At 44.2% G+C, this 18,288-nt stretch overlaps 7 protein-coding genes across 7 annotated transcripts; 5 read left to right on the top strand and 2 right to left on the bottom strand.

The window, feature by feature from the left end:
- Positions 1-478: 478 nt before the first annotated feature.
- IMH1 (Imh1p) lies at positions 479-3,223 on the top strand (the record flags this gene model as incomplete). Its single annotated transcript, XM_003648414.1, has 1 exon — positions 479-3,223. One exon carries the CDS (start codon positions 479-481, stop codon positions 3,221-3,223), a length of 2,745 nt encoding a protein of 914 aa, XP_003648462.1.
- Positions 3,224-3,746: 523 nt separating this feature from the next.
- CDA2 (chitin deacetylase CDA2) lies at positions 3,747-4,733 on the bottom strand (the record flags this gene model as incomplete). Its single annotated transcript, XM_003648413.1, has 1 exon — positions 3,747-4,733. One exon carries the CDS (start codon positions 4,731-4,733, stop codon positions 3,747-3,749), a length of 987 nt encoding a protein of 328 aa, XP_003648461.1.
- Positions 4,734-6,294: 1,561 nt separating this feature from the next.
- DPA10 (Dpa10p) lies at positions 6,295-6,549 on the top strand (the record flags this gene model as incomplete). The annotated part of the gene is made up of 1 exon (XM_003648412.1): positions 6,295-6,549. The coding sequence occupies one exon, from the start codon at positions 6,295-6,297 to the stop codon at positions 6,547-6,549; it is 255 nt and encodes an 84-aa protein (XP_003648460.1).
- Positions 6,550-6,676: 127 nt separating this feature from the next.
- Positions 6,677-7,480, bottom strand: UBC12 (NEDD8-conjugating protein UBC12; the record flags this gene model as incomplete). Its single annotated transcript, XM_003648411.1, has 1 exon — positions 6,677-7,480. One exon carries the CDS (start codon positions 7,478-7,480, stop codon positions 6,677-6,679), a length of 804 nt encoding a protein of 267 aa, XP_003648459.1.
- Positions 7,481-7,542: 62 nt separating this feature from the next.
- Positions 7,543-9,150, top strand: Ecym_8370 (uncharacterized protein; the record flags this gene model as incomplete). The annotated part of the gene is made up of 1 exon (XM_003648410.1): positions 7,543-9,150. The coding sequence occupies one exon, from the start codon at positions 7,543-7,545 to the stop codon at positions 9,148-9,150; it is 1,608 nt and encodes a 535-aa protein (XP_003648458.1).
- Positions 9,151-9,507: 357 nt separating this feature from the next.
- On the top strand, positions 9,508-15,336 carry STT4 (1-phosphatidylinositol 4-kinase STT4; the record flags this gene model as incomplete). The annotated part of the gene is made up of 2 exons (XM_003648409.1): positions 9,508-9,521; positions 9,648-15,336. The coding sequence occupies 2 exons, from the start codon at positions 9,508-9,510 to the stop codon at positions 15,334-15,336; spliced, it is 5,703 nt and encodes a 1,900-aa protein (XP_003648457.1).
- Positions 15,337-15,913: 577 nt separating this feature from the next.
- On the top strand, positions 15,914-18,250 carry ACO1 (aconitate hydratase ACO1; the record flags this gene model as incomplete). Its single annotated transcript, XM_003648408.1, has 1 exon — positions 15,914-18,250. One exon carries the CDS (start codon positions 15,914-15,916, stop codon positions 18,248-18,250), a length of 2,337 nt encoding a protein of 778 aa, XP_003648456.1.
- Positions 18,251-18,288: the final 38 nt, after the last annotated feature.

Raw genomic sequence — 18,288 nt, 5'->3', positions numbered from 1 at the left:
AATCCAAAAGAGGCACTAATGGATAATATATATATATTATTCACCTCAAATCATCACCATATATAAACTCATTAAACTCAAAATGTTGCTCATTAGAAGTAGGCCACCTCCATATATATAATCATTAATTAATCTTCATTCGTTAAAACATTAATTCCATATAGTATCCAAAATGATAATATAAAATCAATCAATCAATCAATCAATTGATATTTAAATAGTCCAGAATATGAGTCTAAACCCTACTGCAGTCGCTGCAGTTTGCACTAGACATGTGTTCTCCTAAAAACTTGTAAGCCAGTATCCAAGTAATAATATATAATGACATACGAATGCTAGCATTTTTCACCTTCGTCATAAAACCCTACTAGAGTTTTACCGGTTAAAATAGTACCATACAAGTTTACAGAATCTATAGCTAATTGAGTAAGCTTGTGCATTATCGGGTTGATATATAATCTTTAATCTTAGCCGATTCATGTTTAAACAGTTATCACAAATTGGTAAGAATATTACCGATGAGATATCTCGGGGGCTGAACGAGGACTTTTCTACACAGGACTCGAACCAAGTACAGGGCCAACAGCAGCAAGCACCTGCAATAAAGCGTGAAGCTACTCCTAGTGAATACGATGATTACCCTAAGGAGATCCAGGCAAAGCTTCGGAAGTTTGAAAAATATGAGCAGAAGTATCCATTGCTACTGACTGCGTACAAAGCAGAAAAGGAGAAGGCGGAGGATATTGAAGCATTGATCAAGATACTGTCTGAGAACACTCCGGTGTCCAGTTTGAATGAAGCAGACCAATTGAAGGGATTCTTCGAAGATCTGAATATGAAGAATTCGCTTTTAAATGACGAGGTGAAGCGTTTAAGTTATGAAGCTATTAGCAGAGATAAAGAGTTGGAAGAGTTAAAACAGTTGGCTGTGGAGCAGTATTCAAAGGTTAGCGCAAATGAGGATAAGGACTTGGATGCTTTACTAGAAACCCAGAAACTTAAACTTGAGCAAAAATATGATGAGATCGTGAGGGAGAAGGATGGTGAGATAGAGGAGTTGAAGTCGACATTACAGAAGGTCGATCAAAAGATAGAGACACTGGAGTTATTAGTAGCAGAAAAGGAAAATGCCCTTTCAGGGCTTGATGGTCAGTTAAAAGATCAAGATGAAAAATTAAATCAAATGGAGAAGTTGTTATCTTTGTACAAAGACGTCATCAAGGAGTTTGATGAGCCTAAGAGCAATGTTGTTTCCAAAGGGTCTCCGCCCACTTCAACTGGTAGATCTAATAAAAGGAATAAGAACAAGAAGAACAAGAATAAGCAGTCTGTGAAGGATATTGCAGGTGGTGGTGTAAACTTGGAGCATGATGGCGTAGATAATAAAGATAAAGAACCAGGGACGTCTCTCAGCGAAGCTATATTTAGTTCTATTGAGACTAAAGTCAAATATGAAAACCTTTGCGGGGACTATGAAAAATTGAAAGAAGAGTTGGAAAAGAATAAAAAGGATGGGGACCAATATAGGGAGATGGAACTTCGTATTAGTTCGTTACAATCTGAACTTTCAGACACAAAAGTAGCTCTTAAGACCAGAAATGAGGAATTGGAGATGGTGAAAGATATGCTCAAGACAGTAGGGAATGAGTTAGTAGATGCAAAGGATAAACTGAAAGAGCAAGGTGGTACAAGTGACGAAGAGCTAAAAAGATTGAAGGCCGAAGTAGAAGCTTTGCATGATGCGAAGAGCCAGTCGGCTTCTAGTTACGAGGAGCAACTTGGCAAGCTAACCAAGGAAGTAGCCACGTTGCTGGATGATAAAAACCGTTTAGAAAGTGTGTTGGTTCAATCGAATGACCAATTAACAAGAGCGCAAGAACAAGTTCAGAAATTCAGAATCCAGAATAACGAAATGAACGACAAGATGAGAGAATTTAATACTTTGAAAAAATCTGAGTCGAATTCAAAGCTTGCATTAGCCCAAAGAGAGAAAACGATTGCATACTTGGAGCAACAGGTAAAAGACTACAGTTTGCAAGGATCCAATGCCCAGAAAGCTCTCAGGGATCTTGAGATTGAGAGAGAAAGGTTAAACAAGAGGATTGAATACTTGGTAAAAGATTTGGAAAGAACCAAATCGGAGTCTAAAAAGAGTAGTGGATCCCTCGAGAATTATATTAAAGAAAACGGCAAGCTGTCTGAAAGGCTAGAGGTGTTGCAAGAGAAATACGATACTGTAAAAAGTTTAAAGAGTAACTCTAACAACCAAGTGGATTCAATAAAAAGGCAATGCGAGGAGTTAAATGTGAAATTGAAGGAGGCCAACAAGAAGATTATTGCATTGGAAGAGGAATTAAACGAGAATGCAAACATTTTACAAGAGAGAACTCGTGAGACAAATGCAATGCGGCGGTTGTTGAACGATGATCATACCGATACAAACGCGAAGTTCCGTGAGCTGGAAGAAAAACTAGCTATTATACGAGATGAGAGAGACAAACTGAAGTCTGAATTAGATATTCAAGTATCTAGAAGGCACCGTGAAGTTCAAGATTTGCGGGAAACCAATCTAGAGTTGAAAAGCCAGATAAGCACCTTAACTTTGAAGGAGAAGGAATATGAAACGGAGGTGCTGCATCTAAAAGCAGTCAACCAAAGGATGCAAAGACGCAGCAGTACTGCTTCCGAAGGCTCTGAAGAGCTTGAACTTGTAGTGAAGAGCTTAAAGGAGTCGTTGGGCAACTCTGAACAAAGACTTCGGAACTTGAAGGCGTCAAATCAAGAATTAAGGTTGCTGAATAGTGATTTGAATTCAAAGTTAGAGAGGCTTTCTAAAAACTACAAGTTACTTTCAGGCCAATTAAAGGTGGCGAAGGAACAAAGTGGTGGTGGTGCCACCATCACCGCGATGGGTCATGGCACTCAGTCTGCTAGAAGTAGTAGGTCCGGTTCAATATCGATCCCTCCATCGCCTGGTAACGGTGGTGAGCAGCAGCAAGTGGATGCGTCTTCCATGGGTGGTATGAAAAGATACGCGACTAATTCCGGCGCTTCCGGCGCAACACATGAGGTGGAGGTAAATGAAAAGATAGCATACATCAAGAATGTGTTACTTGGGTTCTTGGAACACAGAGAACAACGTAGTCAGCTGCTTCCCGTCGTTACGACATTACTGCATCTTGACAAGAGTGATGAGAGAAGGTTACTGACATCCCTCAAATGATGACCGTGACCATAAGTATACTATTTTTTTTTATTTTGTTCAGGAAGTATAGCCGTCCCATGACAACTATTTGTTGAAACCAAGTATTTTATATTGAATATGTATATTTTAACCTATCTGTTAGAAAATTGCACTCTTTTTTTTTAATAAACTTAAATACAAAAAAAAAGAAGTGTAATAATGTATATAAAAATAAATATATAGATATAATTAAAAAGTAATTAATGGATGGGATGCAAGAACTCAGAAGGGGGAACGAATCGTAAATGTGTGTCTCATTTTTTCGTTGACTTTCCATGATGTAGAAGAAAAAAGAGAATAAAATAATAAAATAAAATAAAAATACTCATGGTGAGTAACTTTTATGCGCGACAGTGTGCGTTGTGTGCGTGTGCGTGTGTTGTGTCAGCGGCGCGACAAAAAAAAATTATAGGGAAAAGCAAAAACATTGTTTCCTAAAGGTCTGGCGTATAACTGTCTTTTTGGTTAAAATCAACCATGAGTGTGCCAAGCCCCTTCTCTCTCAAGTTTTGTCTTTGGCGCTGGCACCATTGAATGGGTTGTTCGGATTGTTCGGGGATGATAACGACGACGATGGGTTGGAGTTTCTTGAAAATCTGGGGAGCGAGTTTAGATAGTCCTGGCCCCCGGCGCACTCAGCGATGGTCATCTGGTTGTGGCCGATCATGTTGTTGACCTGGATGCCGATACGCACGGTTCTCTCGTGGCCGTCGTGTTCCAAGACGATGCCCGTGCCCCCGTGGATCCACTCGGCCACGTCGTCGTAGATCTGCTGCTCAGTTCTCGAGAATTCCGGAGATTGTAGCATCCAGTCAAACGAGTCGTGGTCCCACAACACCGTCGTGAGCCCGAACTGTCGAGCAATCGCGCGGACACGGTTATCTATGCCGCCGTAGGGCGGCCTGAACCACCGTGGGAGATGGTTGCCTGTCGCGTTCATCGCCCACACGGACCATTCCAACTGCGCCACGATCTGCTCGTTGGTCAAGCTGGGGAGGAACGGATGCGACCAAGTGTGGGTGCCCACCAAATGGCCCTCGGCCAACATCCGCTGATACACGCTTGGGTTGCGTACGATGTTGTAGCCCAAGTTGAAAAACGTAGTTTTGTGCCGGAGATGGTCAAGTAACAAAGACGTGGCGCCCGAAGGCCCGTCGTCGAACGTCTGTGTCAACTTCGAGCAGGTGTGGATGTCGTCGAATGCCAAGCATTTGTAGCAATCAAACGAACACGACTCGGGAGGATTCAAATGGCACTCGCCCTCCCGGTACGGCTTGTAGTCCGGCACTATCGACAAGTCGATCGTCTCCAATGGAATGTACGGCGGATCGGACTCCGGCCACTGACTAAGACCTGTCAATTCGCTGAGCCACTCCGGGAATGGCGTCATTTCCCCGGACGCCAGCTGGTAATGCTCCCTACTGGGCATCCCCAACACCCTGCCGCCGCCGTAGGCGGCAACGTATAACAATATACTCTGCAGTTTCATTTTGTTTTTTTCTTCTTCTTCTACCGTCTCCTAGTAAACGTCTCTTGGTAAAACTTCTGCTCGACCTCCACTACTGTATCCACACGAATCGAGAAATACCAACGTCTTTTCGTCTGCCTTTCCGTTTCCCGTTCAAACAGTATGTGCTGAGAACGATATACCTATTTAAGCTTTCAAATTAAAAAAAAATAAAACAAAACAAAACAAAACAAAACAATCCTTGTGTGTATGCGCTTGTTCTTTCTTCCTTCCTGGCTGCTGCTGCTTCTTCTTCTCTCGCTCCCACTTGTCTATTATCTGTGTTCTCGTGTTCTTCGTCTATATCTAATTCTTCCATATTTCTACTAAATTTATCTATTTAAGTCTGTCTCTTATAAAATAAATGTAATTTTTTTTGCCTCGATTGGGTTTTTGTGACACTGCTTTTTTGCTTGCAACTTTCAATTGTGCAACTTGTGTCTAATAATAGCTGCTGGTGCTGCTTGGGGGGAGCAAACCTCCCCCCAACATGGAAGTCTACTTGCTTTGCAAAACACATTTTGCTGATACCTGCATGCCGGGGGGCTTCCTTGGGTTCCCTAACAGCATCCCAACGAACTTGTTTCAATTTTTTTATTTTTTGAACATTCACTTACTATTATTACTCTTGTGTGTGTGCGACAGATACCAGCGCGCCGCCGCGTCGCACCCCCGTTGCCGCCCACGGCGGCAACGGGGGTGGGCCGGACACGCCGTGTCCGGCCCACCCCCACCCCACCCTTTCGCCCGCCCCTGAATCCATTAAACCGGGCCCGCGCCCGCCACCCACACCGCCCCGGACCAACGCCCCGCCGCCGGCCCAACGGAACTCCGCCCCCGGACAGCCTCTGTCCGCCGCGCCCACAGCGGCTGCGCTCGCGCCCGACCGTCCTTTGATCAGACATGCAGAAGAACTGCCATAAACCTCCCAGCCCACGCCCAGCGTGGTGTGCGCCCCCTGGTCGGTGCCATGACACTAAGCCCACGGGGGTGCATCTGGTGCGCAAGAGCTACGTACTGGCATCGCACTGAATAATACAATCCTACCGATTAATATATTTCGAAACGGCTGCCTAAAATTACTATCAGTGTATAATCGAATAGCGAGAGAATGATAAGAATTTATGTCACACATGTGGTGATGGCCTTAATGAGGTGGTGGTGGTGATGTAGCGTATATATAGAGATATGGGTTTGTTCTTTTTTCTGGAAGTGGACCCTTCTTCGTTGTGATGGTATTGTTGTGTGTATTATTATTATAGAGCAGCTACCCCTAGCACTAATATTGGAATTTCACTGGTATAGAAGTAGGGACAAGAAGAATATAAAAAGAAGAGAGGTGTGTATATATACAGTACAGTATATCTCTTATCAGGCAGTCGGGTCGAACATTCAGAACGGTTCGATAGTGTAGGACACAGAGAGGTAATCGGTTTGGTTATTGGGTTTTTTAATTTGATTAAAAAAAACGGCAGTGAGGGGACAGGCGGACACAAAGAAATTTGTATCAAGTTTTAGAGGATTTATTAATATAGTGACAGGTATGGTAAGGGTATCGATGAAAGGGATGGGTGCGGTGCATGCAGTGGCTCGGTGTTCAGTTCCCAAGGCGCATGTGAAGTCCACTACGTTTCCTACGTTTGCGGGTGTGAGGTGGTACTCGTCGGTGGATTGGGGACGGTGGGAGGTTTTTTCAGCATCGTCTTCGTCATCGGTGGGGAGTAAGGAGCAGAGGCCCACTGTGATCAGTTCGGATAGTGATGAGGTTGAGACGGTGAGTGAGCACATCAGGGTTTAGGCGGGGTGGGGGGCCACCTCGGCCAGCAGGATCTGGGAGATTTCGGTGGTGGCGTGTATATCTTTTTATTATTATGTGTAGAGAAGGTTTTTATATGGTATAAATAGATCAAAACAAAAAAAAGATGTCAGGTGTGGAGGCAGTCGAAGTTGTGGTTGTCTATGGTGGCGCCCTTCATGGAGGCCAGGACGTTTCTTTCGAAGCGGAAGGGGTCTTTGACCATGGTGTGGGCGGCGTGTTTGTTGAGCGGGTCTTTGGGGTTTGGTTCCAGGAAGAGGAACAGGAGGCCGATGACTATTGTCTGGAGGTCTAGGACAGGGGTCCAGTCTTCTCTGAGTACGTTGAGACAGATGTTGCCGTTGTAGTCGATGTTGGGGTGGTAGATTGTGGTAAGGCACTTTACGATGGGCGGGTCGATTGGGTAGGAGTCTTTGAAGGAGACGGAGAAGCCGAAGTGGCCGTGTTTGTAGAAGCCCTCGTCGGGGGAGATGCGGAGGTAGAGTGTTGCTTCTGAGGTGATGCTGTTGGTTTCTATGCTGACGGTTGGTGGCAGTTCGAGATGCGTGAGGTCTTTGTCGATGCGGATTTTGGCGGCGGCGGCGATGGCGTGGGTGGTGTGGTCAGCGTCTGGGGCGGCGGTAGTGGCGGCGGCGGCGCCGCCACTGTTGTTATGGGGGGGGTTTGGAGAACGGGAGGCCTCCAGTTGTTTTTTTTTTGGATTTGACGAAGTTTTAGCTTTTTTTTGTCGTAAGGAAGAGAGGTTTGTTAGTATTGGGGGGCTGTAGAATGCGGGGGGGGGGTGTAGACTGTGGTTGGTTGGGGTGGGGGCATACCATTGCTTCTTGTCGCTGTGTTTGTTTTGGCAAGGGAACGACGAGATGTGGTGAGGAGGGGCTTTGTTTTGAGCGCAGTTGTTTGTTTTTCGTATCATGGAAAGATCACCATCGAATTAGAAAGGGCCTCCCAAGAGGCCCCCAAGAGGCAGAGCGTATCATGGAGTTGCCTGGGTATTACTACGATGAGGAGCGGGGCAAGTACTTCAAGATTACGAATAATACCAGGCAGGGGCTTGGTGAGGTAAGACGGTACGACCGAGAAGAGCTGAAACGTAAACAGCGGGATGACGAGCAGCAAGTACTTGCAGAACGCATCAGGTCAAGGGAACGCAAGGCTGTACGAAGGATTGTTGTTGAGCGGTTGGAACGCGGGCCCGCTAGGGCGGGTGCGAGAGGGACAGGTGTTGTGGATTCGCTGTTGCAGTGTTCGCTGCAGAGGAGGGAGTGTGAGACGGGCGGTGCTGGATTGAATTATCGCGAACATGTGGATATTTTCAGCGGGGCAGCAGCGGTAGTCGGCGAGATACTGCCGTATGTGAGTGTTGTGGAGGCACCTTCAGGTGGTGATAGTGGCGGTTTGCTGGTGGCGGTATGTGACGAGAACGGTACGGAATATGTTATCCAGGAACGAGACGGCAAGATTGTGGGCATGAGGGAAATGGTACGTGGGTTGGGGTCGGCGGTGCCGTTGGCGCTGGTGTTGCCGGTTCGTTATGCCGGGAATGATGCGCATCAGGGATGGCTGTTGAATACTGGGAACGAGTACATTTTAAGCAGTGCTGCTGCTGCGCCTGTGGCGCTGTCGCCGAATGCAGCAATGCGTACTCCTGCTTGCGCCAGTGCTGCCATAAGCCGGATTGGCGTAGCGTCGGGAATCGAGGTGTTCGATATGCTTGAATTACCTGTTAGTACTGCAACAGCTGCTGACTATATAAACGTGGTGTGCCTTGCCATGCACAACAGGGTTCAGTTTTTGACGCACGATTACGGCAGCGGGCTGGGCGCAAGTCGGCATGGAGTGTTCAGGCTACCTAGAACGCTGAGGGTGCCACAACAACAGCAGCGAACAGATGTGCTGTCTTTGGCGGGTACCGTTTTTGGTGAGTTGTTTGCTGGTTGCCGTGCAGGGCAACTTTTCCGGTTCAAATTTCACCCGGACAACAGAACCGATGACGTGCTACTGTTGCAGTACTTCAATGGCCCAGTGGTAAACATCAAATTCATTCCAAACACAAGGTTACTTGTGGTTTCTGTGTTTGCCCATCCATGCCAATGTGTGTACTTGATCACGGTTGATTATTTGCAAAATCCTATAATAGCAAGGTTCAAGAGCAAATTCCAAAACACTTGTAAACGTACGGAAATACTTCATGTATCCGACGATGGTAGCTATTTAATATACGGTAGCTTGCTTGCGGATGAAGGTCGTGGTGATTTTGAAGTCTTCTCGACCAACGTGACTGGCCAATTGGTTACGGACTACGACGAAACGACAAAGGTTCCCATCGTCCACGCCTTCAAGTCGATGAAGAGCTGCATACCAAAGCAAAGTATTAAGCGGTTACTCGCTGTGACCCTAACAACTTCCCACCATAAAGAGCATAGCGATTTTGAGCATTTCCACACCCGTTGCATTGATCACCACCACCATATGGTCTATCGCCATGTGTCACCGAATGGGGAACCGTCCCATTTACGGCTCATATCGTTATCTAAAGATGAGGATGACGTGGGCATCGTTCTGAGGTCTGTTGATTTACTTTAAGCTCCTGCGGAAGGCTGCTGCACCTTGATATTAGACCCGTTATTAACACTGATGCCACCCAAAAAATGGCGGCGCACTGGCGCATTTTAAAACAGTACACGCTAGCATATCATGAATGCTAACACCCCCAGTATTTAACCCACATCAATCGGCCTTATTTACCGTTTACACAGCCCGTTTTACCGGCTAATGCAGACGTTTCCTTTTAGCGTTTTTGACTTTAACGTACATAGTGACTAATGATTTGTATTTCATTTAAGGTGCCGGGAGGAATGATAGAACATACGAAATTCCCATCTCTTTAGACAACCTACATACAAGAAGATAGCAAGCCAACTAAAGCCATAAGCTCTCTAAATGAGTGTGTTCGGGTACGTTTCCCCTCTTCATGATCTCCTAACACCTGTCATCAGGTTAGGGGGTTTTTTGGTTATTTGGGTTTTACAAATATACCGAGATGAGATGTGGTTCAGGAATTACTAACACAAGAACATCAGAAGGAGCAACTTCTCTGTAAGAGCAAGTGCCTTAAAAAGGCTAGCCCAGGTTTCTTTAGATGCCGGCAGAGACACGGATAAAATTACCGGTTGCTTATCAGTTAATTGCTCCAAGACTGAGTCTAAACTGTTTACAATTCCGTTAACTCTTAATGAATTTGAAATTTTACTTTCATTAAGCGATTCTGTCCCACGAACTCTATGTCAGGCGACAAGGTTATTGGAAAACGTGATATCTCCGTACTTTCTCGAAACTCCAAGGCAAATATTCTCCAATGTGCTCATGAACCGATTCAAAATTGATAATCTTAAGCATCCATCTGAAATATTAACTCTACGATTGACGAATTTTTTGATTACTCTGGATGCCGGATTTCCGGAACTAGATAGGCATATTCGTTCATTGATTGGTACATTCTTAAATACGGTGTTTGAAGCGCCTAATCTTGCGTCATTGTTGTCCTTGGTCGGATTTATAGAGGCTTTTATTGAGCATCAAAATTTCGCGATCAATGAACTACAGAAATTCGTCTTGGAAAAATTGCATTCCTATATTACTGAAGACTTTCTATTCAAGGTGGAAGCAATTGTGGGTGGAATAGTGCTGGATGACACCTTGATTGCTTATTTCGACAGCGGTAGTGAAATATGCGCTCTTCTCTTTTGCCAGTTGGTTAGCAAATTACAGGTAGCCACAGTTTCGAACTTGTTGGCAGTTTCGAAAAACATCACCAAACTTTCTGAATTCTTTTTGATTATGCAGGATGCTGAATATCAATATGGAAACAACAACGACAATGAGCATCCCAATACAGATATCTTGGATGAGTTTAAATCCACTTTGAGATCTAATAAGGATTTTTTGATTAAGGTTTTGACATTTTCACACCGTCAGATTACTGAATTTGATGAAGGTGCCAAATACATAAACTTAAACACGAATAATCGGGTTAATCAGTTGTATGAGGCGAAGGAAAATGCAATTGAGATTATGTGTTTGGGATTGTATGTCGGCCAGAATGATTTTGAAGCACCCCTAATTTCCACTTTAGCGAATGTATTGCCAGGAGTATGTACTTTGAGCCATCCAATCCCTCCTGGTGTTATCGAAACGGTGATAAGCGCTGCATCTTTGCTTAATTTCTTCTCCGAAGAGCTTTCAGCTCAACTATTGTACGCCTTTCCAAATGTGGTCTCTTCGCCTCAGATAACTTCTGAAAATGTTTCTAAGATATCTACAATATTTGCCATCGGACTAAAACCCTTAAATCAAGATTCGGTCGTAGGGTCTGTCTACTCGTTGAATAATTTGTTAGCTGTTTCTGAAGATGGTTCACCTATGCCAATTTTAAAGGAGCGTAGGTTTACTTCAAACTATGAAACGCAAATTGATAAATTATTCCATCCAGGAACGCTAGGAGCCAGTACTATGGCGAACTATCAAACCCTGCAAGTGCCTAAGACTAATGATGGGTCGATTTCGTTGAGTAGCAATGGAGACCAAATCTCAGAGACCACCTCTGTGTCTCAACATCCGCCATTTGAATCAGGAGCCACTTATCATGACAAGTTGTTTAAAAATACAATCAACTCTGTTATCACTATTGCCATAAATTATAAGGACCCGACTATTATTGCCCTTGTAGTGACTATAATGACTCAGAAATTCAGGGTTGTCTCCTCAAAGCTAGATATGATTATCCTAGAGAGTTTGTCTGAAATTTGTTGTCATGTAAATGATACCGAATTTAACCTATTAATGAAATTTTGCAATACTGTCACAGCGATTGCTATCAAAGATGGAGATGAACTCTTGTTACAGGGCGTCCAAAACGCTAGAACTTCTATTTCCAAAAAATTAGGAGAAAAACGAGATCATCGTGTATACATCACGTACTTGCGTGAATTATTGGAGGTTATTATTGCCCGAGGTGACGTAGATAAATTGGAACATCATAGGCCGCATACAGAAATTTCACAGGTTGCAGAACAGATTGCGATGTATTTGAAGCCCTTGGCTGCGTTATTACCAAAACCAGGCGAAAAGCCTTTAAATTTGACTCAAGATGAGGTTACGACTAATTTGTATAGAAGCATTTGGTATAACATGGTCGTTCACGGATTCCATGGAGGTGGTTCTAGTCTAACAGAGAAGTATTATGAAGAATTGAAGGTTATTGCATTCAATAGTCCACCTTTAGCCTCTGAATTCCCAGCTAATAACAGAGAAACATCGGTTGATATGAACACAATTCTACGTCGTGGTTCATCCAACCACAATGTGAAGCAACAAAAGAATATACTAAATGATCATTTGAATATTAATAATGTAGCTGCTAGGGCTATATCTATTCCAAAATTGATGTTTCTAGCTGCCATGTTATTTTTGGAGACTTTAAGGTGTGAATCAGGCGACTGTTCCACCTCTTTATTTTATTTTTCTAATTCTTCAATCGTCTCTAGTAACTTGGATCGTTTCGTTGGTTCCATCGTGATTTCTACTGTGTGCAAATTTACGAAGATAATGTTGAAAGGTGATCCACGCATATTTTCTGCTGACCATATTGCTGGTCAATTGAGTAATATGATATTACTTTTGACTCACAGAACCCCATACCTTCAGGATTGTGCTTTCCAATGTTGTGATATATTCATCAAGAAAATTCCTTCTAGTTTGTGTCATCGTGAGTCTTTATTTAAATTATTGGATTCATTAACCATGCTTTTTGATAGCGTTGTAGACTGTGAGACAAATAAATATGAGCCATGTTATGAGTTTGAATTGAAACACTCAAAGACAAAAGTTATGATCTCCGATTCCTACGAATGGAGGAAAACTTCTTTGCATCGTTTGCATACGAACGCAAAAGAATGGGTGAAGATAATTTTGAAGAAAGCTGGTCAGGACACTAAAATTTTACTACAATCATATCTTTCTGATTTGGGTGGATTTCATAGGGTAAGCAGTGTTGAGTTTGGAGTTTCCTTTGCATTTGAAATGGCAGGTTCAATCCTGTCCGTTGATAGAGAATTATCTAAGATTAGTTGTAGTGGCTTTGAAAAACCTGATACTATTTCAGGATTTTTGTCACAACATTCTTGGAGGTCGAAATTCCTAGTGGACCACGCCGCTCCATCTTCATGTGAGGAGATCGAAAACAATAGGTTAGCGTTCAAACTGGAGATCGAGGACAGCCTATTGAACAACAAAGTTGTTCCTGAGAGGCTGATGACGGATTATTTAGATCTCTGTGCAACCTTATTGATTTTGCGTAAAGGTGAATCTGCTAAATTGGTTTATGATTTGGTTTCTATTCCATTTAGGGACTTTTCATCCTATTCAATGAAAGTGGCGACTAATGTATGGCTCTCTGTGATCACAGAAAGGAAAGATTTATCTCATTTGTTGTTAGCCGAAATTGGCTCCTTCTTTATCCGGTCTATTGATGATAACCGTGGTTTGTATTCTCACAAACACGACTTGATACCCGAAGAACTACAGCAGATGGAGTATAGTCCGTATAACAAGAAGAAAATTAATGATTTAGCGACAATTGCTAGCCAGTCAATACAACCACATCTTTATGTGATTAGGCTTTTCGCCTCCCACTTTGAGGGTACCCTTTTTGAAAGCTCCCACTTACTGAAGATTTTTACAAAAATAGCATATCATGGCGTTTCGAATCTTAAGTATGCGAGTTATCACCCCTTTGCAAGACTGGCACGTACCGAGTTGTTGAACTTTGCTCTATTAGTTTTGTCTTTTGTTGTGAATTATAGCGTGTGGGATGCAAGACTATTGTCACAGGCAATTGTGAACGGCGCGTTAATGTGGTTTAAAAAACCTAAGTCCTGGCCATTTGGATCTAATGAGTTGAAGGTGCGCACCGATTTGGCTTTGTTAGCAGAGTTGCAGAACCATTTGAAAGTTCTCAACTCTACCCTTCGGTCTTATACAGGAGACAGTGTAACACTCTTGGAATGTTTTGTGATAAGTGAAATTCACCAGTTGGAAACGTGGTTGAATCCTCTCAATAATACAACTGAGTTGCCTAACTTGCCTTCTGAGTTAGTTCAAGTTGCCTTCGATATTGATCCTGCAATGGCTGTATCGTATACTGGTAGGTATAAGACCAAGAAGCATGTAAATACCCTTTCGAAGCTAATTCACAGCCACACACTTCTTTGTGTGCATATCCCTGAGGCACTAGTTTATTTACTAGATCATGACGGTGGCTCTTCACGATATGTTTTGTACTGGACGCCAGTGAGTCCAATTGAAGCAATAAACCTATTCTTGCCTGAGTGGAACAAAAACACCCTATTATTGCAATATAACGTAAGAGCCCTCGAATCCCATGACATCAAGCTCACATTCTTCTATGTGCCGCAGCTTGTTCAGTGTCTCCGTTATGATACCAAGGGCTACGTAGAGCGCTTTATCTTGGAGACCGCTAAGCAGAGTGTTTTGTTCTCACATCAAATTATCTGGAACATGCTTGCCAACTGTTACAGGGACGATGAAGCAACTGTTGAGGATGAACTTAAGCCCACCCTTGATCGTATCCGTGAAAGAATGATTGCTAATTTCAGTCCTGCGTATCGAGACTTCTACAAGCAGGAGTTCGGGTTCTTCAACGACATTACAAGTATATCTGGGAAGTTGAAGCCATACATCAAGAAGACCAAGGCAGAGAAGAAACACAAGATCGATGAGGAGATGGCCAAGATTATCTTGAAGCCAAATGTATATTTACCAAGCAACCCTGATGGAATTATCATCGACATCGATCGCAAGAGCGGCAAGCCATTGCAATCGCACGCTAAGGCACCCTTCATGGCAACATTCAAGATCAAAAAGCAGATCTGTGAAGAAAACACCGGTGCTCTTGTCGATGTCGAAAGTTGGCAAGGGGCTATCTTCAAAGTCGGTGATGATTGTCGTCAGGATGTATTAGCCCTTCAGTTGGTCTCCGTTTTCCGCACCATCTGGTCTTCCATTGGCATGGACCTCTACGTGTTCCCCTACCGTGTCACCGCAACTGCAGGTGGCTGTGGTGTGATTGACGTCTTGCCCAACTCCATCTCTCGTGACATGCTTGGCCGTGAAGCAGTTAACGGCCTCTACGAATACTTTACGACTAAATTTGGCCCAGAAAACTCAATTGAGTTTGAATACGCCCGAAACAACTTCGTCAAATCCCTCGCTGCCTACAGCGTCATCTCCTACTTACTCCACTTCAAGGATAGGCACAACGGCAATATTATGTATGACGACCAGGGACATTGTCTACACATCGACTTCGGCTTCATCTTCGACATCGTGCCTGGTGGCGTCAAGTTCGAAGCCGTACCTTTCAAATTGACCAAAGAGATGGTCCGCGTTATGGGCGGCAGCCCCGACACACAGGCCTACCTCAAATTTCAAGAACTCTGCATCAAGGCCTATTTGGCTGCCCGTCCACACATGCACACAATCGTCCAGTGCGTCATCCCGATGCTCTCCAGCGGCTTGCCATGCTTCAAGGGCGACAAAACAATCCGCAACTTGGAGGCCCGTTTCCAACCCACAAAGTCCGACCACGATGCTGCCCATTTCATGCGCACCCTAATCAGACGCTCCTACGAAAGTGTGTTCACCAAGGGCTACGACGAGTTCCAAAGACTAACCAATGGCATACCCTACTGATCTATAGCAACCCCGAGATCATGCAATGCCCACTTTATAGCTCCAGACTTTACCTCTGTCAAGTATTATTAGTATTACCCTATTATTATCACATCGTTGTCTAATACTACTACTGTTGCATCAACCGTTCACAACCACCGTCCGCCCTGACACCGGTGCACGCCCGTCCACACACGTGACCTGCGGACCCGACACGGCTGTCACGTGACCTCCCGATCTCGGCTTCAACTGCGTTTCGGCTCCGTAAGCCTTCGGCTCCGACGTTGCGCCAAAGCACAAGAGAAGGGAATGACTGGTTACTTGTCCCCTCCATGTAAAGGCTCTAGCTCAACACGAAGCCTAACTCCTTCTACGATTGTGCAATAGTGTGATTTTTCGCTCTTTGTTTATCGCTACAAGTTCAGTATCCAACAGGTATATATATAACTATCAAGTGATTTAGAAACCCCAGTCTGGGAGTTGCAGGGAGAAGGAAAATATACGGAGTTCATTATTTGTGTGGATTTACTGTAGCATAGGAACGCTGACCATCAACGAACAAGCATAGCGTAAAGACAAGCTATAGGAAGTTAGCAAGATGTCGTCAGGTCGTGCGGTATTAGGTAGCTCGAGGGTTGCCAGAAGTATGGCTACGGTGGCGAAGGTTACGAGGGACTCGAGAGTTCACCAGAACTTGTTGGAGGATCATTCTTTTGTTAATTACAAGGAGAACGTGGAGTTTGTTGATATTGTGAGGAAGAGGTTGGGACGGCCATTGACTTATGCGGAGAAGATTTTGTATGGACATTTGGACAATCCGCATGAGCAGGAAATCGAGCGGGGCGTATCGTATTTAAAATTACGTCCGGACCGGGTTGCTTGCCAGGATGCCACGGCGCAGATGGCGATTTTGCAATTTATGTCTGCGGGGTTGCCGGAAGTCGCTAGGCCGGTGACGGTGCATTGCGATCATTTGATCCAGGCTCAAGTAGGAGGTGTGAAGGATTTGGCTCGTGCATGTGAGCAGAATAAGGAGGTGTATGACTTTTTGGCTACGGCGACGGCGAAGTATAACATTGGGTTTTGGAAGCCGGGATCTGGTATTATTCATCAAATTGTGTTGGAAAATTATGCGTTCCCAGGTGCGTTGATTATTGGTACGGATTCCCATACACCTAATGCAGGTGGATTAGGACAGTTGGCTATTGGTGTTGGAGGTGCTGATGCGGTTGATGTGATGTCTGATTTGCCATGGGAGTTGAAGGCTCCCAAGATTTTGGGTGTGAAGTTGACTGGGAAAATGAGCGGTTGGACTTCGCCTAAAGATATTATCTTGAAGTTGGCTGGTATTACTACTGTGAAGGGTGGTACTGGTAAGATTGTTGAGTACTTTGGTGATGGTGTGGACACATTCTCTGCTACTGGTATGGGTACTATTTGTAATATGGGCGCTGAGATCGGTGCTACGACCTCTGTATTCCCCTTTAACGACTCAATGGTTGAATACTTGAAGGCTACTAATAGACATGATATTGCTCAGTTTGCTCAATTGTACAAGCATGATTTGTTGTCTGCTGATAAGGGTGCCGAATATGACGAGGTTATTGAGATTGACTTGAGTAGCTTGGAGCCTTATGTTAATGGACCTTTTACGCCTGATTTGGCTACTCCTATTTCCAAGTTAAAGGATGTTGCAGTTGAGAATGACTGGCCCTTGGAGGTTAAGGTAGGATTGATTGGTTCTTGTACCAACTCCTCCTACGAAGACATGTCTCGTTCCGCTTCCATCATTAGGGATGCGGCAGCCCATGGTTTGAAGGCTAAGTCTTTGTTCACGGTTACTCCAGGTTCAGAGCAGATTAGAGCCACCATCGCAAGAGATGGACAATTGGATACTTTTACCGAGTTTGGCGGTGTCGTTTTAGCTAATGCATGTGGTCCATGTATTGGACAATGGGACAGACAGGACATTAAGAAGGGTGATAAGAACACAATTGTGTCCTCTTTCAACAGAAACTTCACGTCCAGAAACGATGGTAACCCAGAAACTCACTCCTTTGTTGCTTCCCCAGAATTGGTTACTGCGTTTGCAATTGCAGGTGATTTGAGATTCAACCCATTAACCGATAAATTGATGGACAAGAACGGCAAAGAATTTATGTTAAAGCCTCCATCTGGAGATGGTTTGCCTCAAAGAGGCTACGACCCTGGTGAGAACACATACCAAGCTCCACCAAAGAACCGTGACCTCGTTGAAGTTATGGTTTCCCCAACTTCTGACCGTTTGCAACTTCTACAACCTTTTGATGAATGGGACGGGAAAGATCCTACCAATATGCCTATCTTGATCAAATCCGTAGGGAAGACCACCACTGACCACATCTCTATGGCCGGTCCATGGTTGAAGTATAGAGGTCACTTGGAAAACATTTGCAACAACTACATGATCGGTGCCATTAACGCAGAGAACAACAAGGCCAACTGCGTGAAACACTTCTACACAGGTAAATATGCTGGTGTTCCAGAAACTGCCAGAGCTTACAGAGACCAAGGCATTAAATGGGTTGTCGTCGGTGGAGAAAACTTTGGTGAAGGTTCTTCCCGTGAGCACGCAGCTCTAGAACCAAGATTCTTGGGTGCCTTCGCTATCATTACAAAATCATTTGCTCGTATTCATGAAACTAACTTGAAAAAGCAAGGTTTGTTGCCTTTGACTTTCGCTCAACCAGAGGCATACGACAGAATTAACCCAGATGATACCGTAGACATTATTGGTCTATCTGACTTCGCTCCATCTAAACCACTAACTATGAGAATTCACACCAAAGCTGGTGAAACTTGGACCACTCCTTTGGACCACACTTTCAACGCTGAGCAAATTGAGTGGTTCAAGGCGGGTTCTGCATTGAACAAATTAGCAAAAGCTAAGAAATAAGTTTTGGTGTAAGCTTTGATGTAAGCTCTAAACTACAT

This window comes from Eremothecium cymbalariae, chromosome 8 (genome assembly GCF_000235365.1).
Source record: "Eremothecium cymbalariae DBVPG#7215 chromosome 8, complete sequence".
Taxonomy (NCBI): domain Eukaryota; kingdom Fungi; phylum Ascomycota; class Saccharomycetes; order Saccharomycetales; family Saccharomycetaceae; genus Eremothecium; species Eremothecium cymbalariae.
This window is presented reverse-complemented; position numbering and strand designations above follow the sequence as displayed.